The following is a 27401-nucleotide window of genomic DNA, read 5'->3' as shown; positions in this document are numbered from 1 at the left end:
TTGGTTGCTGTCTCGTCTCATTGGCATGATCAGTAGTACAAGCATATCATTCTGTATCTGTATAGCATCTCAAAGTGTCCAAGTGTTGCGCCCAATGTTTATGTTTGAGCTTTTCTTTCTGCGGTAACGTGCATGTAGCGGTTACATGGAAAACACATGTCAGGCCTGTCGACGTACTGAGTGATGATCACTCAGCAATTAGCAGGCAGCTAACAAAACCTCATGGGGAGAGAGCCCTGGCTGCAACAGTCACTCCCTGCCTTCTGTCTGAGCAACGGAGTGTCGGTGTGGCACTAGATATCATGAGATGAATAATAATGTCTCTGTCAGGGTGGAAAATGTCCAAAAGTTAAAACTGCTACTTTTCAGGATTCAAATTCAAAAGCTGCAGCAAAAGTAGCAGAGCTCCAAATGCATCGCTTAGCGAACTGCTACTTTTGATGCTTTTGTGTGATGCTGAAGTATGATCGAGTAAGTCAGTACTCAGTAGGGCGTTCATTTTACGCTGAATCATTTTTCATCCATTTTTGTTGAACGTTCGCTTACAGTATTATGTCAAGAATAAGAATACAGCGTGCCAGGGTTCATTAGAATTGTATCTTTTACGTTTCTGTCTCAAACTACTGAATCATGCCAAATATTGTATATAAATCATCGCTACAAAACAGTCAATATTGCAGTTTGGGTAGGGCAGACATACAGTACAGTAACAGTATGACATGCCAGGAATAGCCATTGTCCAAATAGTTGTGTTTGAGCAGTCTGATCTGGCCTATGCTCCGCCCCACGCCCAGGCAGTGGGAGCAGCCAACAATAGTGTGGTAGGGCTTTTTATTGTAACACTTTTATTCAAAGCAGGGCCGCGGGTGTTGCCAGCCATGTACAACACTCGCTTTCAACAACACCCCTGCCACTGTATGCTTAGAACAGCACAATGGACAGCAAATGACTAATTTTCTTTCTCTCTCATTTACTGTCTCCATTTATCTTTCACTCACTTTATAGTAGTACAGTATCTCTTTATAGCTCATTCACGCTTTCTCCCTGTCTTGTCTATCACACTAGCTCTCTCTCTCTCTCTCTCTCTCTCTCTCTCTCTCTCTCTCCCCCTCTCCCTCTCTCTCTCTCCCTCTCTCCCCCCCCCCCCTCTCTCCCTCCCCCCCCTCTCTCTGTCTGACCTCAGCAAATCAGGTCATGCCGTTTAATTTCTAGATCTGACTGATGGACAATAGCAGAATTGTCCACGCAGCTAAAACGTCAGCTGACAGTGCTTTGTGTCAGAGGGCTAAGCCCCAAACCCAACCCAGCCTTTTATTGGCTTTGAGTATTGTTTTTAAACCATCCATCATACCTACAGGAGATAATACAGGCTCGGAAAGTTCAGGTAACGTTGCCAGCTAGCAGACTGGCATTGGACCACCCTGGACTTTTCCAGTGAATGATCCTATTCTGCCGTTAGCTGGCCAGGCGTGTTCCACCACACAGCTGTGTGATTTCCCCCCGTCTAGTTGTAACAGACAAAGAAGTGACAAATCCTTGTTGTGTCAATGTGTCCTTGAGCAAGATGTTGATTTAGGCAATGTGTCCCACCGACAGTTCAAGTCACTCTTGACGAGAGCGTTGGCTAACTGACAACGATACGAGAGGAATAAAACTAAAGTGACTTCAACGTCATCAGTCATTCAATGTAAATAACTGATTTACATGCAGGGAGTTATAACTCCCTGCAACAGACAAGACAAGATGAGATACATAATAAAACAAAGAGACAGATACAGACGATTCCAACTCAAACACCACACATCTCTTTACTGTATATAATATTACCGATGACATTATGTTTTGAAATTCAAGCAGCTATTCAAGCACTGCATTCAAAAGTCATGTGTTGTTATTTACATTATAAGCATTGGTTGAAGTCAGTTAAACACATTTGACTGTCAAATGCATTGAAGGATTCCCAGAATCGTAGTAACAGTGCTTCAAAGGCATAGATTGCATTTTTGTGCAGATTTTTAAATGCTGCCAGACTAGTGCTGGTTAACCACTTGGAACCCTAGCTTCTCTTTTCTGGGCATGTCATAATAGGCAAACATTTGGCAAAAATAGCAGATATACAAGCTCACAATCAGCCTCAACATCGCATGTTGTGAGCTTGTATTTGTTTTGGTGAAATGATTTGGTGCATAGGAAAAAACAAGTAATGATGACAGTCATATTTGTCAGGTGAAACAAGCGCTGTCTCCGTTCTCCCCCCTCCTCCCCCATATTATTATTATTTTATTTATTTATGTTTCTGTGTCCGCGGTGCGCTAATATTGTATTAGTAGGAGACACTTTCCCAGGGACCACTCACTTCTGCGGTTCGGGGCAGGGCTTAGGAGGCAGCCAATCATGAGTCATGACTAGGTCGCTACTATGTGATTGGCTACACAAGTTTCAGACTATACCATTGGCTTAGGGGGCAGTCAATCATGACTAAGTCGCTATTAAAAACGGGCCTGTTATATGTCAGGTTTCACCTGACAAAAAGAAGAGGTTGCCAATATAGAGCCCTGGAGCTATAGGCCTACATTATTGCGTGGGTCTTCCACTGGGTCTTCCATGGGTCCGGAACCCCTAAGGGGTCCTCAGAGTTACTATAGGGGGGGCCGCTAGATCTTTGCTTGATTGTTTTTATATTAACATTACAAACGCATCATCCCTCTTCTTTTGAACATTAGCCGAAAGTAGCCCCTCACATGTTTGTTTGTTCGTTGTGAGCTCCTTATAGATTGTCTATTGTCTATGTAGCACTTTGAGATTTGTTTCAAATGTAAAGTGCGTTAAAAATAAAATGTATTATTATTAGTATTATTATTTTCAGTGTAAAGGGGAAAAGCAGCAAACCAAGTACAGAGCCAAAGGTCAAGTTTAAGTATTGAGGGTTTAAGTGGATAAATGTACGAAATAATAAAAAAAATATTTACACAACAACGATGATAGTCAATGGAGCCATCTATAAACATTTTTATGTAGTGTGGGGGGGTCCCTGCTTCATCTCTGTCTCAAGCTAAGGAGTCCTTGGCCTGAAACAACATATGAAGACCCCTGCATTATAGGTTTTAACTTCAACTGGGGAAACATAGGACAGAAAAGGTGTAGGATGAAATACCCCCACCAGTCACAGAAAATCCGGCCAGTGGCCAACAGTGTGGAAGACTGTGGTTGTACTGGGCAGCGCCCAAAAGGTCAACAGTAGTGAACTGTGGTTGAATTGGGCAACACCAAAGTGTGCATGGGTGTAACGGTATGATCAGGACTTTACTGGCAACCTTTCCTGGCTACACACTAAGGTTAAAAACCACAGAGCTGTTTGGTTAACTGTTTGCTTAGATAGTAGCATAGTGTAAACAAACCCTGAGAGTGGTTCACTCAAACCCTGCATCAACGTTGTTTGGTCACAATTTTAGAAACAGGCTTTTCCTAGATCAAGGGTTCGCGAACGTTTCAGGCCGTGACCCCTCAAAATAAATCAACAGAGACAACAAGCACTTGGAATTGTAGGCATTACATTTAGTTTTTCTCGGTTCCACCGATAATAAACAGCTCGCAGCCTTGCACCACCAGTCATTGTGAGCTTGTAGAACGGCTATAGTTCCACAATGTTTGCCTCTTTCTTACAGAATATTTGACAATTTGGCATTAAAAGGGCTTAAGTCATTAAATTGTAACTTGAACAGGATACCCTGGCCTGTCTACAATTAATAATGTATGTTGGTTTGTTTACTATTAAATAAAAAAACAATCTTGCGTATTAGATTTTGGGAGCACCATCCTAGAAGTGTGTGTGTGTGTGTGTGTGTGTGTGTGTGTGTGTGTGTGTGTGTGTGTGTGTGTGTGTGTTATGGAAGGTGCCAAAAGTTATTAACTGCTGCAGATCATACAGTACTTTCAAAGTCACTATATCCACTATCTGTACATGTTGTGTTATTGTGACAAGTGGCAGTGTACGTAAATTACTGTTATATATTTACATTATCATGATACAACCAAATGCAGATAGCACAGCCCAGCAGATAGTAGAGCCCTGCGAACAACACCACTGCCAGTATGTCATTACAATGTCAATACTTGAATCGGACATGGACCAAATGCACTGGCTGACTCAGAGTATACAAATGGAACTAGTCTAGGACCCACGCAACCTGTCATCATGTCCCTTATCATTCTACTCCACACACACACACACACACACACACACACACACACACACACACATGCACACACACACACACACACACACACACACACTTTACTTACTTTTCAGTGCCTGGATCAGAGCCTTGCCATCTTTGATGAGCTCCTTGATGAACTTGTTGGTCTTGTCCAGCTCCAGTTCGTGAGACTTGAGTCTCTCCCTGAACTGCGGGCTGTCCAAGTAGCAGTCACTGAACTCCAGAGCGGGGAGCCCCATGGTGATGATGGTGACCCACCAACCGGCTTTACACACTGAGCACACACACACACACACACCACCAAGGTGGGGTGTGAGATATTTGACTTGGGCCGCTGCTGGTGTGGCTGGAAAAAGATGTAAAAAAAAATCCAATTACAAGACGTTGTTGCACGGGAGTTGTAATGAATATAGACAGAGGAACTCAAACATTAAAAGTCGCTTGTTCCCTCCTCACCCCAGTGCTAGCTTTATTGTGGCAATGGAACCGAACCACCTAAAGGATTCGAAATCGGGTCTCCTCTCCCGCGTAAGGGGAAACCAAGCTTTTCAGGCAAGAGAGGGGAAAACACTGAAACAGCAACAGGAAAGGTGACAAAAGGGGTCCTTGTGGGGTGTTGGTGGACTTCAGAATGGTAGAAGCCTTTTAACATGCAAGCCCAAACAGCATCTCCCCCCTGGCTGCACAACTAAGCCGAAATAAGTGTCTTTATCCGGGTAGGAGACGTCGAGAGGACCGGGACTGGGAGGGCTGTCAGTGTAGTCCAGGTAGGCTTATACATTCCTCAACGCCGCGTCATTGTGGACCGAGGACCGGGAGAGAAGTCAACGGAGAAAGAAAAAAAAAGCCCAGTTCTCTCTTCCTCCTCCCTGGGCGGTTTAAGCGGCAGCAGCACTGCTTATGCTTTTCCTCTGGATGTCCTCGCTCTAAAGCCTAATTTATTACACTCCGTCTCGCGAGAGCCTCGCGTTGACAAAAAATAACTGATCTACATTGCTATCGATTCAACGACGCGGTCGCGAGGCCAGAGCGAAACCGTGCTTGTAGATCAGTTCTTTTTGGCCACCGCGACACCGTCGTACTGCGGAGGATCAACCCATTTGATCGACAGTCCATCCCGACCAATGGCATGGCTGGAATTCAGTGAAGCTGAGCTGATACATCAGGCGTATGGGGATTCTTGGGGAACCGTTTTGTGCCTTCAAATAGTGGAACTGTATTTCAGTTCAAGTCATATTTGGATGTGACATTAAATTGAGATGGGCAACAGCCACGTGTCAATAAGAAAATTAAATATATACATACCGGTACACAGCAGTATACAACTGTATTACATGTTTGATATCTGAGTAATAATACTAGCAGCAACACATGATAGTTTGAGCATTTGTTTGTAGGCTATACTATTAAGTCTAATCAATTTTCCACTCAAAAATGTGGGTGGTAGTTAAGAACCAAATATCAATTACAATGAACGGGGTGTATAATTGATATTGATACCTTGGGTTTACACCTGACAGCACTTGAATTAAACAGATTGAAGAGAATCCTTAGTAATAGTATTCTATGGTACTGTGCAAGTTTGTCAGACATGTTCTCCGATGAGACATGAATGTATTTTTCTTAGTTTGGGGCCCACTAGTTGTGGAATATTATATGGGCGGATAAGGGGTTTTGCAAATTAAGGAACCAAGACTATATGACCATCAAGAAGATGATGTATGTATACGTATGTACTGTATGTATGTATGTATGCATATAAACAATATATACATACAATATATACATACATACATGCATGCATGCATGCATGCATGCATGCATGCATGCATGCATGTATGTATGTATGTATATATTGTTTATAAGGATCCCCATTAGCTTTTGCCTTGACAAAAGCTAGTCTTCCTGGGGTCCACACAGACAAACATTTAACATAGGCAATACTTACAATTGTTTACAAACACTAACTCAAAATAAAACATAGTAAAATAAAAAATAAAATAAGAAGAGAAAATAAAAAACAAAGAAACATAGCAAAACATCACTTTCAACACATTATACAAGCCAGTTGTATAATAATAAAATGATTGAAAGAAAGTCTAATCAATTTAAATAATATAGCCTAAAACGTTTCTGAGATTATTTCAGATAAGCTTGAGTTGGTTTAACTGGTTGTGTGGTCTTTGCTATAAGGAAGATTAGTCATTCTTTACACTATAATTTAAAGGCAAAACAGCAACCTGAGCCCATGAGCTGGAGACTTGTGTTTGGTTGGTGGGTTGGGTTGATTGCGGGAGGCCTCTGATTTCATTTCAAAGAGGGGAATTTTACCCGCCTTGGGATTCAGTGGGATTCGTTCCATTTCGGATTGCTACACTGCCATTTCAGCACTTACTACAACATCGGCTTTGTTTATTATTATTATTAATACATTTTGCAAAGATGTGTTTTGAACTGACTCTTTAAAGCTCATATCATGTGGATATATAGGCCTATGCACAGTTTTGTGAGATTAGAGTTAGAGATGAGGTAGGTGTAAAAAAAGAAGGAAAAAAAAGAAAAGAAAAAAAATTGTTTGACTATTGTAGAGAAAGAAAGCTTTCGCAGCCAGGAAATAGCAGATTGACAAGCCACAATAACAGAAAATACACTATAGAGCCCTGAGTGGTTAAGGTTTTTACCAAATCAATTGGGAATCACAAAACCGGTTGTTGTTGGTTTGATGGCATTATTATCCATGCAGCCCTATTCGCTATTTATGCTTGCATCGAGGCAAAGTGTGATTTGCCGGTTAAATACACTTGCAGTATGAGCATAGGAGGCATTTGCTGTGTTTCACCAGTTTCAATTGAAATGGGCCTCCACCCTTACGGGGGTCCTCCGAGCTCTGACTGACCCTCAGGTGTCAGTCAACAACCCACCACCCTTAGTTAGCTCCCTCTCGCTCACTCTGCCTTGCTCTCTCCCATGATGTTAAGTTACATCTATTTCCTGTTAATAAATAACCTGTGTAATATGTGTGGCATTGGGAGGTAAAGGGGAGACACTTTATTGTGACGGGAGGACAGGATGAGGACCGGTGTTGTTGCTGTGTAAATGTCGAGTGTAATGGCTGTGTTGTACTGAGTGAACAGTCCAAACTATTTGTATCAATACGGCTGTATCAACATAATTACTATGGCATAGATATATGTGGGGGCCTCATATTTGGTCTTGAAACGGGCCTCCAGATTCCTAAGGCCGCCTGCCCCAGAGTATGAGCTGTTTATTAATTTTATTTTCTCATAATACACATCATGACTGCTTCGTATACCGCTAATGCGTGAGCTGTGGGTGAGGTGTGAAAACTGCAAATAGATGCGCTGCGGCTACACATCCTCTGACATGATATGATCTAGCTGCATGCTCACTGCATGCTCACTTCTGTACTGATATGCAACCCCACTGAGGTATATGATACTGTATATAAACTATCCATCAAACATATAATCAACTGAATTTTCTACCTTCATTACACTAAACAAAAACTAGTAGTAGTAGTAGTAGTATAGTAGTAGTAGTAGTATACCCTGCATATGTACGTTTGGATATGTTTATGTAGCCTATGTATGTTATGTTTCTGTATCTGTGCATGCATTTGTTCACATAAGTATACATACACTCTGAAATTGAATTATAAAGCAAAATATCTGTATTATAACAAGCAGCACTGACCTCTTGTGGTTTCAAACTGTAAATGTGACACAAGCTATATCAAGTGGTATTACAAACTGCTGTATATACACTATACAGGTGTTTAGAACATACAGTATATAGGTTAGTGTTTCTCAATATTATATAGGCTATATCCCACTCAATATACTTCCATGGCATCAAATAAATCCACAACTCAACAGCCCACGAGGTAGAGCAGTCACCTGGGAATTGGAAACGGATTCCAGGCTCCTTTTGGCCTTGAGAAAGACATGGGAATCCATAACTGCTCCCTGGATGCTGCTCAGTGGCTGCCAACTGCTCTCAGAATGAGTTTAAAAGCATTTATTATGACAAATTCCAAGTGTGTGGAAATTAAACTTCCCCTTGACTAGGCTTACAAAACATTGCACTACTTCCTCTTGGCCATGCATACACAATACTGCTTGCATATTACAAGAGCAGGCCCAAACAATATAGTCGTGAGGAGAAAAGAGTTGACACTGACTAGATATCTACCCTGGAAAAGATAGAAGTCCTATCAACTCATCCAATGATGAACAGCAATAAACTTTGCAGAACATGGATACGGTAGTTGAATCCACGGATGTACTGTCTGTATAGTATATAGTTAAATATTTCTCCATCCAACCAAGGGTGCTGGAATGCCATTCTGGCCCATACATACACGTGGAATCACTGGATCTCTCACAATGAACATCCTGTGGGATAACCTGGAGCTTGTGGTGGATGGATAATCAAAACAGTACTGGAAAAGGCCAAGGAACCTAAAGAATCAATCAAATGTCTGGCTGCAACAGCAAGACCATTGGTCAAAATAGGAAAAATGGAAAATGCATTTTCATAAGTTCATATTACTGAAAGAAATAAAGAAGTGTCAAATTAAGTCAGAAATGAAATCAACAAATCTGTCTCTTTTTTCCCTTCTCCTCATTTTAGTTAGTCATCTATGTGGTGGTGGCACTGGGCAGGAATGTGACCCCTTCGCCACCCGGATGCAAAATCAAAATCATGCCCATTTCCCATCTTGAAGAAATAATCCGGCAAAACACATGCCAAATTTGGTGCACAACTGACAACTACAATTATTTTGTTTTTGTTTTTACATAATTACGAATGGGTGAACTAGCCTACAAGTTTAAAAAGTTGTGTGTTTTCTTTATTTTATTAATCACAAATAGGCCTACAACTACAAGTTATAAGACTGTCTCGAATGCAGTCTCAAATGCACGTACAATTTATTTAATTCAGAATATCTGAATTTCAGATAGGCCTACCATTTTGATGACTACATACATTACATATTCTCAGGCTGGTGATAGCCTGAGTGAGAAGACCTATTCAGTATGCATGTGCAGTAGGTCTACACTACAGTGAAAATGAGAGGCACATTTTTCACTGAACGCCCTGATGAGCCGCCATATTAGCGCCACCGTGTTCCATCCATGGCCGTTGTAACTGTAAGCAATGGTGGGAAGTAACTATACTAAGTACATTTACTTGTAGTACTGTAGTCTGTACTTAAGTACAATTTTGAGGTATTTGTACTTTACTTGAGTATTTCCAATTTCCAATACTTTTACTTGTACTCCACTTAATCTCAGAGGCAAATATTGTACTTTTACTCCACTACATTTATTTGAAAACATTAGTTACTATAGGTACTTTGATTATTATTACAAAACATACATGAAACACTTCCGGCTATTTAAAATTGGCTATTTTCAAAATATTTCATTTTTTATACTTGAAAACTTGAAATGAGACATTCTGCATAATCCATACTATGGCCTTTTTACTTTTGGTACTTTAAGACTTAGCCTAAAGTAAAAGTACAAAAGTATCGGCATCTAAATGTACTTAATGTACATTTCGATGCCGATACTTTTACTCAAGTACAATTTGAATTCCGGACTTTTACTTGTAACGGAGTAGTTATATATTGCAGTATTGATACATTTACTTAAAGACATTTGAGTACTTTTTTTGACCACTGACTGTAAGTGAACAACATCTGCTCTTCTGCTCTGCGTTGAAAATACTGAAAGCAACACCGGGCACCAATATGGCGCCCATAGTACACGCAACCACAACCTGGCCCCATCACTTCCTACGTGTAAGGTCACGTGTCGCTTAACTGACCAATCCACCGACGCGTTTCTTGACAGCCAGCCAATCACAGAGCGCGCAGTGGCCAGTGTCATATTTCTGGGACTGCCTGCCTGAGGAATGTCAACTATTCAACATGGAGACAACAGTTGGAAAGCTGGAGGCGCTGGTAAGCGTTTGTACAAGACTGTATTTTCACATTTCCCGAACCGTTCTTAGATAGATCTCGTTGACGCTTTCCAGCCTTTACCGACGATCTAAACGAGCGGTTAATGGCGCAGAGAAGGCGGTGGCGGCTCGACGCGGACGGACGGACCGACAACACGGCATGTTTTTCCTCTTCTCTCGCCGCGGTGATGTAAAACCCGTCCCGGAAAAGACGAAAACCGCCAAGTAAAGCGCTCCATCCGCTATTTTTTACGTAACGTTATAACGTTGCTTTACCGGCCAAAATAGCAACATTTTGTCGTGTGACATGTGTGTATTTAATTGCGTGGCCCGTGGTGGGACTTGTTTACTTTAGCCTGCTAAATACTTTAGCCTGCGTTAGCTCGGAAGGAACTGATATGCCATTGCCCGTGCGTTTTTTTCCCTCAGTTCCAGCTCCATAGCCAGGCACGGCGCCAGTGACCTGAACACCATCCATGACCGCCCGTTTAGACAGTTTCGGTTATAGACTATTGATTCTCAACCTGTGGGTCGGGACCCCCAGGTAGGTCCCACAGGTAACAGTGAGTCAGGTGACAATTTAAGGACCCTTGTCCCTTTTAATACCAAAATAGCATAACAAACTTTGGCCAAATTCTCAAATAATATAAGAAAGGATCAAAAAATGTCTTGCCTCAACTCTTACAGTTCCTATTACAAGTGCAGTCCCCACTGTTAAAATGTGATTATTTTGAGGGCTATGGCTTGAGAAGGTTGAGAACCACTGATTGTACTCCATTTTAGGACTGTGCGTCGCCTGCCGACAAGAACAGATCTGCAAAGTATAACATGGTTCTGGCCGTGGTGGGAGAAGTAGGCCATATCGATATTTGCAAAAGTAAAAGTCTTTGCTTTATTATTTATTATTAAGTACTGGCATTAATATAGTTGCAGTCTCACTTGCAATACAAAATGTTACTACTCGTGCAGAATGGCCTATTTCACGGATTGTAATACTAAAGCATTTGTGTCAATTAATCACTGATTTTGGAGCAAATTAATGAACAATGTTTTTAATTTATGAAAGTTCCTGGTATTACGTAATGAAATGAAGATCTTTGCTTCATGTGAAAATGTTTATGAAGCTTCATGTCTGACTTCCCTCCCCATTTACAGACTGAAAATGCCATTAAGTCACACATTCCTCATCAAGACTGACCATACTCGGAAGAACCTTTTGGATTCCAGGAATCTTTTCTGTCTGGCCAGTGCTCCTTTTATATTGTACTACTGGTGACCCCTCTTGAAAAGCAGTGCAATGTTAAAAGGGCATTGACCAGGAATAGTTTCAGTGAAGAGAGGGTAAAGCCACAAACATAGAGCTCTATTAATAGATAATGTATTAACATTTTCATCCTGTGCGGATCTCTGGACATTAGTAGAGCTGTACGTTTGCAAGTTTTAGCCAGGCCTACCTTATAACTTCACTGTGACTTATTCAGCCCTGCATCGTACCATGATGTTCGTGTACCTGTTAGGTCAACCGGAATTAGTTTCAGCTACAATGGAAAAGTTATGAAACCAAACCATGAGTGGTATGCTGCTAGCAGGTGCTCTGACTTCATTGCACTACTGTATTGGTCAGCTAGCAGTGCAATAGTATTGTCAAAGCATCTGAGAGCTGCACAGACCACAAAGTGTCCGACTACAGGCATCAAAACACTGAGGATTGCATTGCAAAGAGTACAGTATAAAGTGTGAACCATGGATTTTTTTCCTTTTTCTTATTGGCTACTGTGAGGACTGCAGGATTATTGGCTGCAGTGCAGACAGATTTATTTTTTATTTATTTTGTATTTAAAATGTTATGGGGGGGGGGGGGGGGGGGGGGGGGGAAGCCCACACAAATTGGTACTCATTCCATCTGGAGTCATGTGATCGAGGTGTATCAGCCAGTTTCATATTCCATTACGATTGTCTACAATTAGAACATTTTCAGTAGGGGTGCACACATCTTGAGTGCAGCTTCTGATTTCACCCAAATTTTACATTGTGGGGCCTCTAAACAACACGGATCCTATAGTTATTCCCTTAGTTGCAGATTGCAGAACGTTATTTCTTGTTACCAAATTAGATAAAAATGGCCTCAGGATTCATAGGACAATGACCTTCAAGAAGGCTTTTTGTAACTCCATACGGTTTGCCTGTAATTACTTTTTTAAAATGTGTGGGCAGGGCCTATTTCAAAAAAGGAAAAAAAGGATATACCATGAACGGAACATCCAGTCATACCCAAATTGGAATCACATGTTGAGGGGCCTCTTGCCTCCAATGGCGCACACACCTCCAAAGGCACTTTCACTTCTGAGCAAAGAGTGTGGCACAAACATTGCCGTCATACGAACTCTTATTTCCCCTGCAGCTTTGTGTCCTGATGGCCGCACCCCACAGCTGACTGGGGTAGGCAACCCAGCCTGGTGGATCTGTACTCTAAGGAAGGAACTCGCTTTTCTAGTTTTCTAAGCAAAAATATAGTGTGATATATATATGGGGAACCTCGATTGAGAAATCAGGAAACGGAGGCACTGAAGCCAAAGATGTTAATGAGAACCACTACCAGTTAGGTTAGTTAACTATTCCTACTTCTTTGTTTTGAGGCTCCAGGCTTCATTCATTGAACCATCATGGCACCTTGGACGCACTATGGATTGATTGATTGTGAACACGGATGGATTAAAGCAAAATGTTTTAATGTGCAATGCAGTGTTCTCTGTTGTACTTGACTTGCAACAAGGATAGATCCTAGGTCCTGGAACCCTATCAGTATTGCCTCTGCTGTCCACATTGTTCAGAGTAGTGCAATATTGCTTATAGGGTTTCAGTATTTAGGCTGAAACGTCTGATGCTGTGATGGGATGCTTCTCTGGCAGAAATAATTGAGACGGCAAGCCTGAACGTTTGAGAAGAATATGAAGGGCTCCCGTCTTAACCTGGCCTCTAGGGGTAGAAAAGGAGGCATAGCATAGTTTTGGGCGATATTATTGTCATTGTGCATTTAATAGTTTAACATATCTGCAATCATAAATCGTCCTCAGTTTGATCCCAGTGCTTTTTGGATTGCCTTCTGTGAGGTGCTGCTGTGAATCTCTGCTTGTGGTGTTGATGTATGCAGAAAGGTTGCAGTCAGTATTACATTGGCAATTGCGAATTATCTTATGTCACTCACAACTTGAAGAGATTGCCTAATGCCTATTCAGCATAACCACAGGCACAGACTGGGGTTTGAGTTGTTTTTGCACATGTCTTACTCTACAGTATGTTTCTCTTAACATCAATGGTACATTGTCCTTTGTGTTTTGATCAAGAAAGACTGAAGATCCCATCCACCCAGTGCGGGATGCACACAGATTAGACACACCAACGGGCAGACATGCGGAAACAGCGGTTAGGGAGGGTTAGGTTAGGGTTTGAGGTATGTTGTCGGTCTAATGACAGTCTGACTCGGACCAATAGTATGTCTAAAGTTAAAGCCTGTACCCCCCAGTGCTGCTAAAACAATTGCAAGCAAGTGCTAAAATGACAGGCCTGGCTTATGCAGACAATCCAACATCTAATTTACCTATTTGTGCAGAACATCTGCCCAGAATAGACACGAGTTGATTTGGTTAAAGCAATTCAATTGTGCCACTCAGTGGCTGTGCTCTTTTTCCTTTTTCAGATCTTATTGAGGACGGGAACCCCATTTTTGAGGTTTACGGTACCTTTTCAATCCGGGAAGCCCCTTTTGGGGTATTTGCTATGTAGCAACATAATTGTTTTGTAATTGGGTGCTGATGGCCTAAAGGCACAACCACACCAGCAGCCTAACAGCATGTCACAGGTTTGATTCGCAAGCCCGACGACCTTTGCTGTGTGTCACTCCCTGTCTACTATCCAAATAAAAGCAGAAATGCCCCAAAACAAAGTCTAAATGAGTTAATTTTTGCAGTTAAGTTTTGGACGAGAATATCACACTTATGTTATGTATGAACAAATCGATAAATAATCCTACATGTCACTCGAAGCATCGAATTGTTCATTGGATACACAGTTTAGCCAACATGACTACTTTGATTTATTGATTAAAATGGATTAGTCTGTCTCTGTAATTGTATTTAACTGCATGAGCCTGATGAAACTTGTTGGTTTTAAACAAATAAACATACTTTTTGCATCCCATTTGCCTTTCAGACCTCCTTTCTTTCTGTAAGAAATGAAATGAGTCATTATGTAGAAGTTTTATGATGATCCAGTAACTTTCAATCACCACCCATCATCACCATTGTCTGTTTATGCAGCTTCACTTCATGTAATGATATTGAAAGTCCTAATTTGGTTGTTGCTGTGTCCACCTTTGTTGTTGCTGTACTGGAGCATATCTATTGGGCATAGCAAAGGACAGCCACCACCCCAGTAACGACTAACGATCAGTAAACAAAATAAGAACTCAAATGAAACTAATCCTTATCCTACAGTGTATATACTGTATTTACCAAGTGAAACTTCTGTCACAGTCCTGTATTGCATTATTTGTGTGTGTATTCTTCTCATATCCACTAAATGACAGTTTTCAGGACCTTGACACAATAGCATTTCTATTGTGACAAACCTTGTTGGTTTCCTGATTAATAACTGGAAGTTCCAGAGATTTATGAGAGGGGACAACTTTAATCAACTAGGCTAATTCCCACAATAAATTAAGTGTGTGTGTGTGTATATATATATATATATATATATATGATTGAGGTACTAACTATTTGTGTCAGTGGTGTTTGTGGACTGATGCAGCTGGAACAGATAATCAGTGCAAAACTAGCATAGCATTAAGTCAAACTTTGTGCTCAGTTTCAGAAGTCTGAGGCTGATCTGGACTACATTGAGAAACGTCTGAAAGTGGATTTCATCACCGGCGCCACAGAAAGCGGCTCTTCTGTCAAGGTGATACTAATTATACAATTCATCTACTGTAGTGTAAATGGAATACTGTACAGGAGGAGAATTGCTATTCAATTCTATATATAGATAAAATGGTTCTGGCTCACTGTCACGTTGAGGCTGTTGTCTGCTGATGTAGACAGCATTTGATCAGGCTTAAAATAGCCAATAACGATAACGTGTTATTTAATTCTTTTTCATTCTTGTGGATGGGATTGGGACAGCTATTTTTATTTTATTTAAGCCTTAAATAAAATAACATTTTAAATTTTAAGGTGAAGTGACTCCCCCTTCCAAATATAATAATATAGTATAATTTTAAAGAACTAGCCACTTGTAGGTCCTTTATACTCAGGATTTCATTTACTTAAAAAAAAAAAAAAAAAAGGATTCTAAACATGATGCGTGGTGAGCTTGCAGATCTGCAATTTTTGCCTATGTTTGTCCTGCGGTAAACATGTTTTAAATAAGTTGTATGGCTTTTACAGGAAAACCCAGCGAGATTACTGGAAAACCTTGCGGCCATCAAAGCCAAGCACGCAGCCCTGAGCACACAAGTCAAAGAGATCGCTGCTGCACAGAAGGAAACAATGGACTCCATCAGAGAGCAGCTCGATGGCACTCTACACGTCATCGAGCGCTTCCAACAGACTGCAGATGTCAAGGTAGGCTGACCCCCCTCCCCCTCCTACACAACCCGCTGACTCGCAACCAAAGATTTGTGTTAACCTATTTTGACCTGAGATCAGATTCTATAAATGTCTTCTACATCCTGACAGTTTTCTGAAAAGGCTATGTTTCTATGTCAGTCGTTCTTCGATTTTTCAAAAATAGAAGACCTACAAGCTCGTAGCGCGCCACTCGGTGGCGCGCTATGAGCTTGTAGATCTGCTATTTTTCAATAGCTAAAGCATGACATAATGCTAACACCAAAAGGGGTTCCCACGGAAGCACTTATATGAAATAGTGAGCTTTAAAATCAAAGGCATTCTAATATACATAGTGTGACAAGGATTACAAAACTACTCTGTATTGTATTGAGCATAACAATACTGCTGTTCAAAGTGACTGTCTGTCATGTCATTCAAATAAAATTAAGGGTTTTTTTTTATTCAGTTTAATTGCTTCACCCATGTTTGCTAGATTTCATTTGGTCAGGTTGCGTGCAAGAAACATCAAGATAATGCAGCTTACACAAGAGTGCAGAAAAACATCATCTACAAGCCGACATGCTCTGTATATACCTGTTCATGCTACATGTTTTTGTATTATTTATTGCTACAATAATTGTTCTGTTTAGGTCCAGCCGTTGACAGTCTCGGAGCAGGAAGCTACAGAGATGGTTGGTTCAGCCGTCAATAGCAGAGGTAAGATTCCTCTTCGTACCGGTGCCAAATTGCGTAGTCCATCGTACATTTGGTTCAATAAATAACATTAAATGCTTGGCAGTGTTGATTTTGACAGCAAAGATTTATTTTAGTCACCTGGCTGACATTTTTAGTCCACGGTAGTTTTAGTTGACTAAATCTACAGTTGATTTAGTCGACTAAATAAGATTTTAGTCTACTAAATTAACAGTTGATTTAGTCGACAAAATGTATTCTGACGGGCCTTGATGCCATCAAAGGCTGATTTTCATTTAGAAAATAAAAAAATCTACGTGCAGTGAGCTTGTAGATCAGCTATTGAGTTTGACACCTGCACGCAACCATGATGACTTGTTTTAGTTCCACCGGATCTCTTCAATAGTCCCTCACTAAGATTTTAGACTAGTTTATTTGATTGTCAGTATATTTAGTCAAAGCTTAGTTTTAATTTAGTTTCAGTGAAACTAAATTATTTTGATACAGATTGGTGTTGAAAGTGCTTCTGCACTAAGTCACCGTGTCCGTGGTCATGTGTTGTGAGCCACTAACTAAGGGAGGTGGGTCACAAATTATGTCACCTGATGAAGACCAACTGTGGTCGAAACTATGGTCCATGTAACACTTTGTGTTTTAAACTAAACAACCCAAGTTGTATAATTCATGAATTAAATCGAATGTTTTTGTCCCCAGAAACTGTACCTTCATCGTAGAAACTTCCAGACAAGAGCATCCACCCAGTACGTCTACTGGGTAAGACTTACCCAGGTATCTAAACGTTCTATAAAAACAATTTGGACTAGTGATGATCAGTTTGTCTTCCCCCAATTACAATACTTATCTAGACAGATGCAGAGCCGTTTTCAACTGTATTTATTGTGAGTTATGTCAAGGGTACCCCCCCCCCCCCCCCCGATAAGCACTTCTAGGCATTTAGTTTGACTCGGTCCCACAGTTAAATATAAAATAGCCCACAAGATTTGCTATTTTCACAATGTTAGTTTGCCTCTTTTACGTAATATGACAATTTGGTCTTAAGTCACTGTTGCACATTAAAACCAATCATTTTATTCCGATGAAGATAGTATACTCGTGATTTTTCACATCGAACTATTTTTTAATCTAATGACAGATGCTTTCCTGGTTTTAATGGGTTGAGGGATTCTTTTTTTTCTTCAGTCAAAAACGTTTGGGAGATGTTCAAAAGATGTTTCAAATATTTTGTAGTTCCACAGCCTTTTCACCCATGTTGCTGAATTATGTGCTGTTCTTTCCTCTTTTGTCAGTTTGCATAGCAGCTCTGAACACCATCATGGGAAGTGGACAAGATGGGTCATGAAATGTACATCTAACAACATGAGATGGACAGAACTAAGTGACATGAGAGGCGAATCAAGAGACTTGAGGTGTATTATGTACCGTATGTATTAGGGCTGGCCCCGAAGCCATTTATTAGGGTTTAGATGTTCTACTTTTACTTTATTTTATTGTGTTCTCTCCATGGGTCTGAAAATAAAGGATGGAATTGTGGTGTTTTCAAACTAATGTTAAAACCTTTTATTTTAAGACTGGTGTGTGTGGGGGGGGGTGATCCATTCCACGTACCCAGTGTAGCCTGGGGATGGAGGGAAACTAAACTTAAATAGTTCCGTGGGCTGTCCTCTGTGATGGAAAAGTCCCTGTCCTAAATACCGCTAGTTCACTGTCCATTGCCATAATCGTTTAATGTTCATCGCTTGTTACGTTTTAAACCCATTAAGAGCCTGAGGACGATTCTACAAATGTCTTCTAAATCTGAAACAAAGTTCACGATTTTTCAAAAATAGAAGATATACTAGCTATGAGCTTATATCTGCTATTTTTGAATTACAGAATAAATAAAAAATGGCACAGATGTTTTGTCTGTTTTAATGGATTAATGTTTCTGCCCTGTCTTTAGCAAGTAGCAACACATTCGGACCATTTTGGTATCCCCTCAAAACTAAAGGCAGGAAAATGCAGAGTGAGTAGCCATGTGAGTCATGAACCAGAAAAGAAGTAAACATTTTTTGTTTTTTGGGGGGGTGATGGGTGGGGGGGCGATGGGTGGGGGGGCTTGTATGAAGTTATTTGGCAACTGGAATTGTGGAGAGAGAGTGGCACACAGCAAAGGTGGTCTTTGGACGGAGGATTTGAACCCGCCACACGCTGTGGGGCCAATCCCACACGCATGTACTGTAACAAAACTCACAGCATATCAGAAACTCATTCAACAATCTGCATCCATATGCCTTCACTCCTGTCTTCATAACTCCTGTACAAAATGAACAGCTCTAATGTGGATTATTGTAAAGTGTAGAATTTGATACATTTTCAGACACTGTTGGAATAGATGGATTTAAACTGTACAGTGCATTTTATATCTTCAACTTGACTGTTTTAATTATGTAATTAAAAAAAATGCAGTCAGTTCAACATTAAAAAGTCATGCTGTACAAACCCTTGTTTTTATCCTATTCTACTCATAGATTTATTTATGAATGACTCAAAGCAGAAATTCCCATGCAATGCATGCATGCAACCCTGCATGTTTGAGGTGTTGGACAAAGCGGTGATGGCGGCAGCCGGCAGCTCTACCAGTGCACCATCTAGTGGTGATTCCAAATATTTGGCTGGGACGAGGCTACCCGGAAGTAGTTAGTTATTCTGTGTGCATATAACCCATTGGCTATGACTGCCATCCAAAGTTTGTTGGCCTTGTAGGCACCCCAGCCTGGTAGAGACCTACAGGCTACAGTAGACTCTAACTTCACTTATCTAGTTTGAATCATGCAAGTTTAGATAAACCATGATATTTTAATGAGCCCCTTATTTAGGGAGGAGACCTGTTAAAGAATTGAATCACATGGCATTGACTTAAAGGAGAATTCCATACTAAAAGGCTTTATTACCTTTCTTTGTAGTTGTTACGTCCCCACCAATGAGGTCCAGGTGTTATTTTGTGCAAAAGCTCCTTATTGGCTATTTCCCCTACCGTAAGCCCTCAATGAATTGCATTGAATGGGGCTATGGGGTGTTGTGCTAATTCGCTTATTTCCATCGCTCAATTAATCTTTGTATATATCCTCTCTTCATAATGTAAATAATATCCCAAGGGTCACACTTTACTACTTATTTTGATGGAAATAAGCGAATTAGCACAACACCCCATTCAATTCCCATTCAATGCAATTCATTGAGGGCTTATGGTATGGGGAAATAGCCAATAAGGAGTTTTTGCACACAAAAAAAACACCTGGACCTCTTTGGTGGGGACTTAACTACAAAGAAAGGTAAGAAAGCCTACTAGCATGGAATTCTCCTTTAAAACCAGGAACGCATCCACTTTAGATTTTTTTGCGTGGTCTATTAAAAAATGGCAGATATAAAAGCTCACTTTGTGCCGCACTGCCAGCTTGTACATCTGCATTTTTTTTCCTTTTTACATTTTTGAAAAGATTTCTAGCATTTGTAGATTCGGCCTCAATTCTTAATGGTTTTAAAATGTATTTTAAGCAGTGAGTGGCTACTAGCTCAATCAATTTACATAGGCTACTGTTGATGGTCGAGCAGTTTGTGCATGCAGATACTTAGTTGCATGTTTAGCTTTCACATTTCCTGCCTATCTACTCTAGTCATTGATCTACAGTATGTTTGCCATCACCTTGAAAACCCCAAAAGTAGGTATGTTATCGTTATATCGTAGTGAAAGGCAACACATGCTCTGGAATGCTGCCAAGTAAGATGCATTCAAGTTCATTGTGTGAAAGTGTGAAACATGAAGAGTACATTATTGCATATCACCACTGTGGGGCAGAAATCTAAAATGAATGTCATATTTTATACTTTTTATATATTGTCATACAAAACTGGTTGAAATAGCCAAGCTTACAAACTGGCTAATTTCACAAATTCTGAAATCTTTTGAAAACCTTGGCCATTAATGTATGCCCAAAATAGGGAGGCTATAGGTTGAAAGTGCTTAAGTCAGTGTGTGTGTGTGTGTGTGTGTGTGTGTGTTTTATAAATACAAATTTAACCCATTGTAGCAGCTAGGGATTCATATATTATGAAATATTCTACGCGAAACACATTAACCATATACTGTATGCTGGACAATGTACTGAACAAGGTAAGGTTCCCCAATGTGGTACACCGGGTTCAGAATGAACAGGACCAGAGGATGATGTTTTAACGCATCCCTCACCAACCTTAATCCGGTCAAACTAACGGGAGGTTGAACCTTAGGGCAGCTAGCCCCCGGGAAATCATGATCCTAAAAAGTGGGGCTGAGCCCAAGGGCAGTTGATATAGGGTGAAGGCTTCAGGGCCTACTGGGTCCTCCAAACTAAACACAGCAAATAAACCAATCAAATGATCAAAACAATACCAATATGCATAACCAAAAGCAAATAAAGTAATTCAAGTAATCACAGCAAACATAATCTAATTCCAAACCATGCTGGCCCAGTATACACAAATGTCCTTAACATCACTATGGCCCAACAAACAATCTGGTAAACCCAGTCTCAAATACAAAACAGTGAAGGGTGGCCTGGGCCGTGGCTCAGCGGTCCAGGCACCTTGGCCGGTAGTCCAAGTCTGGCAGTGTACCGCGGGTTCGACTCCCGAACCCAGACGGCCCTTACTGCATGTCACCCCCCGCCCAGCCTACTGTCTGTCCCTCTATAAAAAATATAAAATAAAAAGGCGAAAGCCACAAAAAGACATAAAAAAAAAGAAAACGTGAAAGGTTGTATGTTTGGTTAGGTAGGTTAGTTGTCCTCCCAGTCAAATTGAGTCAATATACTCAAGGCTGAGAGGCTCCCATTGAATACACACAGGAGTGGCTGTGGTTAAACCAGGAAAGGACCTGGAGGCTCTGGGAGTACAGAGGATAAATTAACATTGTGCTCATGTCAAATACCCTCTTAAAACCCATTCCCCTACCTTACTGACTCCGGCAGCGTCCCAGCTCCCCCTCACAACACACCTGCCGAACACTGTAAATGGAATATAAAATGTCAGTAATTAAAATATATCCTCATAATCTAAATGAATTATCAAAGCATCAACAATTTTGTTCAAGTACTGTAGGCTGTACACCTCATGCCTCCATGCAGGTCCCCAACAAACACTCGAATCAGGCTTCTGGCCAAACATGAGGCCGCAAACCGGGTCACCCCTTTTAAAGGGGCAGTGCTACACAATGAAAAGTACTTCAAACTATAAAAGGTTTCCACCTGTCAACGATTTAAAGTGGTATTTCAATGTGAAACACTACTGGAGTCATTGTAATGTGTTTTTTTGGTTGCTTGATTCAATATTTAGATATTTGCTGTTCATTTGATCAGCCCATTGTGATGTCAAACGTTATTTTAACCATAGATTAATTAGAAACACGTCCCTGGTTCTGTTGAGTCCCTAATGCAGTGAAGGAACATTACATTTGAGTGCACACACACACACACAAGCACACACATTTGTGTGCATGCACATTTTAAATGTTTATTTATGTCCACATAATGAGAAGTACAGGAATACCTTGTACAAAGGACATAAACACTGCCAGTGCACTTTGACAGCCAGTTACAATGTGCATGGACGGCAAAGCATCGTTACATACAGTACAGCTGACATGTCAGACACAGGACAGCAGACATACATCATGGATAAAGGAAACAACGCTTCCTCCAAATTGAGCGGCTTCCTATAATGGCTGAAAGTGAGCAGTACCTCGCTAACTGCTTGTCTCTCCTTTTGGAAAGGCTGGCCATTTGTAAGCCCCTCACAACCAACTTATGCAGATGCCCTAGGCTGCCAAAGATAAAAACTTAAAGTTTACATCTGTAGCCTAGCTGTGAGATGGTCTGCACTAGCTGCTGATACTTCAAGGTTGTCTTTATTTGTCTCCCTTGGGAGAAATTTGTCTTGGAGACAGAGTCACAGCTGCATACAAATAACACATTCACATACGAAAAGGAAAAAACACCATGAAACTCCCAACATACACAAAACAGAGATATTGCACACATTCCCTTGATAAAGTGCAACTAGTCAATAAAGTGCTTTTGGCAATCCCTGAATCTATGAGTCAGCACTTTGGCACACACACACACACACACACACACACACACACACACACACACACACACACACACACACACACACACACACACACACACACACACACATACACGCACAGGTGCTTGTCTGCACATAAGTGTTATTTCACACGTTAAGGACACATGTCCAGTACGTAGGGAATATTCCTCTCACCTTATCTGCACTGCAGGCCTTTATGTAAGTACAGTACAGTATTTAAACCACCCAGGGGCATCACCCAGACACCTGTTCCTGTTCTGGAAGCACCGAGGTAAGATCTCTGCTGCTCTCTTAAAGCGCAAATAACATGCATTTTAAAACTGCTTTTAATATTTAATAATCATATTGTCTATGTCCCTCAAAGTTATTTCTAATGGTTTGAGCCTCAATCACCACTCTGATATAACCAGCCTTGTCAATTCTTTCTGGACTTTGAAAGCAGTTTTAGCTGCAGTACCACAATGTCCTGAGGTGGAGAGGGTGCTGATATGCAGATTATTTAATATTTGAGTCATTATAATACTCATGCTAGATAAAACCAGGCTTGTTTCCATTCCATGCTAGCTTGGAAAATCAACAATGGTGGACATTGTAAACAAAGTGGAAATGCAAATTTGGAACTGAAGACTGAAGAAAAGGAGGAATTATACAAAGTAGGGTGACATTGATGACATCACGATGAGGCCAAAATCAGTCGAGCTGTTTCTGAGAGCAATTTCCATTAAAACACCCATATGACATGAAGGCCTGATTGTTCAAAATTGGTTCTTTGTGGGGATAGAAAACACACATGGGAGCCCCAAAAACACAAAAGAAATTGAAAAAGTTTAATTTTATGTTATAGGTCCTTTAACTTAACAATGAGAGCTTTTCCCTGTTCTGCGTTTATTTAGTTTATTAGGTGCATTTATTTATACTGACTACTATGACTACTGACTACTACTGACTACTATGACTACTATGATGGCTGGTTTACCGATAACAAGAACATACAACTTCAAAGTAAGAAGACAGTGCACGATGCTGTACGTTTAAAAACTGGGAATGAATCTGATGTTAGCCAGTAAATTATTCCAATCAGAACCAATCTGAGCTTTGAAAAGAAAAACGCATGCTTACCAATTTCAATTGTTGTACTTGTCTGTCTGTCTATCTGTCTGCAGGTCTGTTCCAGTCATGTTTGTGTCGAGGTTCTCCTGGGCTGTGTTGGCCCTGTTGCTGGTCACGTCTGCCTGGGCTGAAGAGGTTCAGTATGAACACACACCCAAATGATTTTAACATAATCACATTATTTCATACACATTTCTGTCTGGAGTCTTGAGTAGGAATTGCAAAAGACACATTTGCACGGTTATCACACTTTTAATTGTGCATTTCATTCATGTATTTCTCTTTTTCCACCCATCACTGTGGCTGTCTACAGGAAGGTAAGGCATCTACAGTATATGTCTCAGTACATCATATCATGTTATGTGCATGTCATTCATAACAAGTACTATATCAGTGGTTCCCAAACTTTTCAGCCATGGCCCAAAACAGAAATTAGATATTCCCCCGGGACCGAAACTAGTGAAACTAGCAGATCGGCCATTTTCACTACTCACTACTCTAATTCATGGAATTTCTTAGATCTTTCTTTTATTTCTTCATGAAATTACTGAAAAACAATCATTGAATTTAGTTTTTAATTCATGAAAAGTTTAGCTTGTTTGGGAATGTTTTTTGAAAATGTTTTGAAATAATCATAACTGAAAACCAAATGTAGGGGAAGCAAGAAATAAGGGGACCCCTTATTTCCCTTATATGTTTGGGAAACAGTGCTGTAATGTACATGATATGAATATTGTAGCTGTAAATATCTTCATCAATTGTGCCTAAAATGTAGCGTGGCATTAGCCAGACTGATGATGTGGATTCACTGACACGTTGCTCCACGTGAAGCCATGTCATCAGTCTGGCTAATGCCACGCTACATTTTAGGCACAATTGATGAAGAGGTAATGCCAGTAATGCCACTAATGCCAGGCTACCTAAAACAGACATGCCAATAGGGATTAATTTCACACTCATGTCATGATATCGATACGTAGAATTTTGAAGTAACTGTACTTTACTGGAGTATATTTCCAATTTTCAATACCCACTCCACTGCATCTCAGAGGTAAACATTGTAATTATTTGAAAACTTTAGTTACTTTGTTGAATGAATAGTTGAATGAGTTTAGTTACTTTGTTGAATTTGATTATTATTACAAGTACCGGTATGCATTAAACACTTCAGTGGATACTTTGGCTAGCTGAAAATACGTGTTGCATTTTCAAAAGGTTTTTATACGTTTTGGAAAACTTGGGGCATTCTGTATCCAGTGCTTTTTTCATTTGCGTTGTGCAGATGCTGCTGTCATTGAGGAGGACACTTCTGCTGAACTATCAGTAGGAGAGATTCTGGAGAGAGCCAACAGAAACCGAAGTATGCAACACACAACACAATTACACACTATGACTTCATTGACACCAGTGGTGGAAAGTACATTACAAGTACATTTACTCAAGTAATGCACTTACCTTTGAGGAATTGTTAATTTACTGGAGTGTTTAAAAATGTCAATACTTTTACAACTACCACTACAATGATGAGTATTATTAACATAAAAAAATATTATCATGATTATTATTAATTAATTATATGTTTGCACTGTCCAATTACACACTTTCCCCCCCATGGTCATGTGACAGTCCGTGACACTGACGAGCCTGAGCTGGTTGAGCTAGACATCGCTGTCTACTCAGAGGCAGAGAAGAATGCTGATCCCTGCACCTCTAATGGCTGTATGTGGGGAAAGTGGACCGACGGAAAGGTCTACGTGCCTTACTACATCCAGAACAACCAATACTGTATGCACCACGTGTTTACTTCCTACCTTTATTAAATGTATTACATATATATATATATATATATGTATGTATGTATGTATTAACATACAATAACATAAGAGACATATAACATGGGAAAAGGATAAAAGTAATAATAATAATAAAAAGAAGTACAGGTAGTGCAATAAAAGTACTATAGTGCCTTCTTACCTAATCAGCAGCAGGCTGCTGAGTCAGTGTTCCTGGACGTGACCCGGTGACAGCTCTTGATAGGGTTTGTTAGTGCTACTATGATGCTGTTGTTACACACTTCCAGGAGTTGCATAAAAATCAGTTGCCTTAACAAAGCCTGACATTGCCAACAGAAGTAAACAACTGAATAATATCTAACAGACTCCAGTGTAGATAATTGTGATAGATTGTGCTCAGTTCCTTCTACAGGTAGTAGGCTATACCAGCTGTCTCTAAGCAGGCATCCCTTCCATGTGGTTTTATAAAGTTGAAGTGAACTTGAACTTGTTCTTGTTGTTGTCAGCCTCTCGTGAGAAGGCCATCATCGAGCGTGGTCTGGAGTCCTTCTCCTCGTTCTCCTGCATCCGTTTCAGACCCTACAGGAACGGAGACAGCGACTGGATCAGCATCGAGAACAAAGGAGGGTAGGACACCACCTTTTCATGTCGTGACACTGGTTTAAAATGGATGAATGTGACACGTCTTCATATGTGGTCTGGGGCGATAGTTTCAAAATGTTCATTCGTTTTTTTAAATGTTATTACCTTTTCACTTTATTTTTTCAATTCCAGTTATTTTTAGTTTGTTTTTAAGTGGGTTTGTTAGTTTAATTTGATTTAGTCCCTGTTAGGCTAGTGGTTATATTAAGATGTTTGGCTTTAGTATAGTATGATTGATGACCAGGTTGTCTGCATGTGTCTGTGTTGCTATAGTTGCTTCTCCTCCATTGGCCGTCGTGGACGTGGTCAGACGTTGTCTCTGGCTCGTCAGGGCTGCTTGTACCACAACACCGTCCAGCACGAGCTGCTCCACGCCCTGGGCTTCAACCACGAACAGACCCGCAGCGACAGAGACAACCACATCCGAGTCGCCTGGGAGAACGTCATCGAGGGTAAGAAATACTGTATAATGACTAAATCATCATTGGTGGTAAGACCTGACACATCATCAGTGGTAACTTAAATGTAATGTAACTTAAACCAATGGTTCTTAAACATTTATGTCAAGGATCCCCAAATGTATTGAGCCACGGACACCCATCTGAAAATCTTTTGTGCCAGAGACCCCCATACAAGACTGTTAAAATGTTTCCAAAATATTTCAGATTAAAAAAAAAAGTCTTACTGTAGAGCATCTGTATTTCTATGCTGCACATCTAGTGAAATCAGTCCTTTTTTTCAGACATGAAACACAACTTCAACAAGAAAAACACGCTGAACCAGGGCACTGGTTACGACTACAACTCTGTCATGCAGTACCATAAGTATGTACTGTATCATTCACTGTTGGCTGAATTGCAATGCGGCATAGAACACGGTTGTAAATCTGACAACATATACATAGGGTTTAATGACTTAAACACTACATAAACACTATATAGTTCATTGGGGGGTGTGTGTGTGTGTGTGTGTGTGTGTGTGTGTGTGTGTGTGTGTGTGTGTGTGTGTGTGTGTGTGTGCGCGCGTGCGTGCGTGCGTGCGTGCGTGTGTGATGTGGTTTCTTCAGGACTGCCTTCTCCAAGAACAACCGCCCCACCATGATCCCCATCCCCAACAGCAATGTGGAAATTGGGAGGGCCAAACAGATGGGCAAGAGCGACATTGACAGGCTGAACAGGCTCTACAAGTGCTGTGAGTACGCTGGCTAA

The 27401-nt window shown here is 40.6% G+C and overlaps 3 protein-coding genes across 6 annotated transcripts in view; 2 read left to right on the top strand and 1 right to left on the bottom strand.

Annotated features, from left to right (window-relative positions):
* The window catches only part of LOC308326917 (rho GTPase-activating protein 26-like), a 150536-nt gene extending 124016 nt beyond the window's left edge, over nucleotides 1-26520 (bottom strand). For 2 of the 4 annotated variants that reach the window (XM_080779992.1, XM_080779995.1), the window contains exon 1: nucleotides 4303-5083. In XM_080779992.1, coding sequence (XP_080636118.1) covers nucleotides 4303-4456 — 154 coding nt within the window. In that variant the 5' untranslated portion in view covers nucleotides 4457-5083. Of the gene's footprint in view, nucleotides 1-4302; nucleotides 5084-21493; nucleotides 21547-23767; nucleotides 23881-26038; nucleotides 26131-26434 lie in introns of those variants that run through there. The other 2 variants (XM_080779993.1, XM_080779994.1) reach the window with 2 other exon arrangements.
* Nucleotides 10171-18066, top strand: ska2 (spindle and kinetochore associated complex subunit 2). Its single transcript, XM_080780754.1, has 6 exons — nucleotides 10171-10209; nucleotides 15078-15164; nucleotides 15650-15826; nucleotides 16462-16528; nucleotides 17219-17293; nucleotides 17812-18066. The coding sequence occupies exons 1-5, from the start codon at nucleotides 10177-10179 to the stop codon at nucleotides 17236-17238; spliced, it is 384 nt and encodes a 127-aa protein (XP_080636880.1). The 5' UTR covers nucleotides 10171-10176; the 3' UTR covers nucleotides 17239-17293; nucleotides 17812-18066.
* LOC308327569 (low choriolytic enzyme-like) lies at nucleotides 23825-27401 on the top strand (the record flags this gene model as incomplete). The annotated part of the gene is made up of 8 exons (XM_080781090.1): nucleotides 23825-23893; nucleotides 24072-24075; nucleotides 25041-25118; nucleotides 25385-25543; nucleotides 26058-26178; nucleotides 26467-26645; nucleotides 26936-27017; nucleotides 27260-27401. The coding sequence occupies 8 exons, from the start codon at nucleotides 23825-23827 to the stop codon at nucleotides 27399-27401; spliced, it is 834 nt and encodes a 277-aa protein (XP_080637216.1).

The sequence above is a fragment of the Protomyctophum bolini genome (assembly GCF_963924005.1).
Source record: "Protomyctophum bolini genome assembly, chromosome: 13".
NCBI classification, from domain to species: Eukaryota; Metazoa; Chordata; class Actinopteri; order Myctophiformes; family Myctophidae; genus Protomyctophum; species Protomyctophum bolini.
Note: the sequence above shows the minus strand (reverse complement) of the source record. Positions and strands in the feature narration are given on the sequence as shown.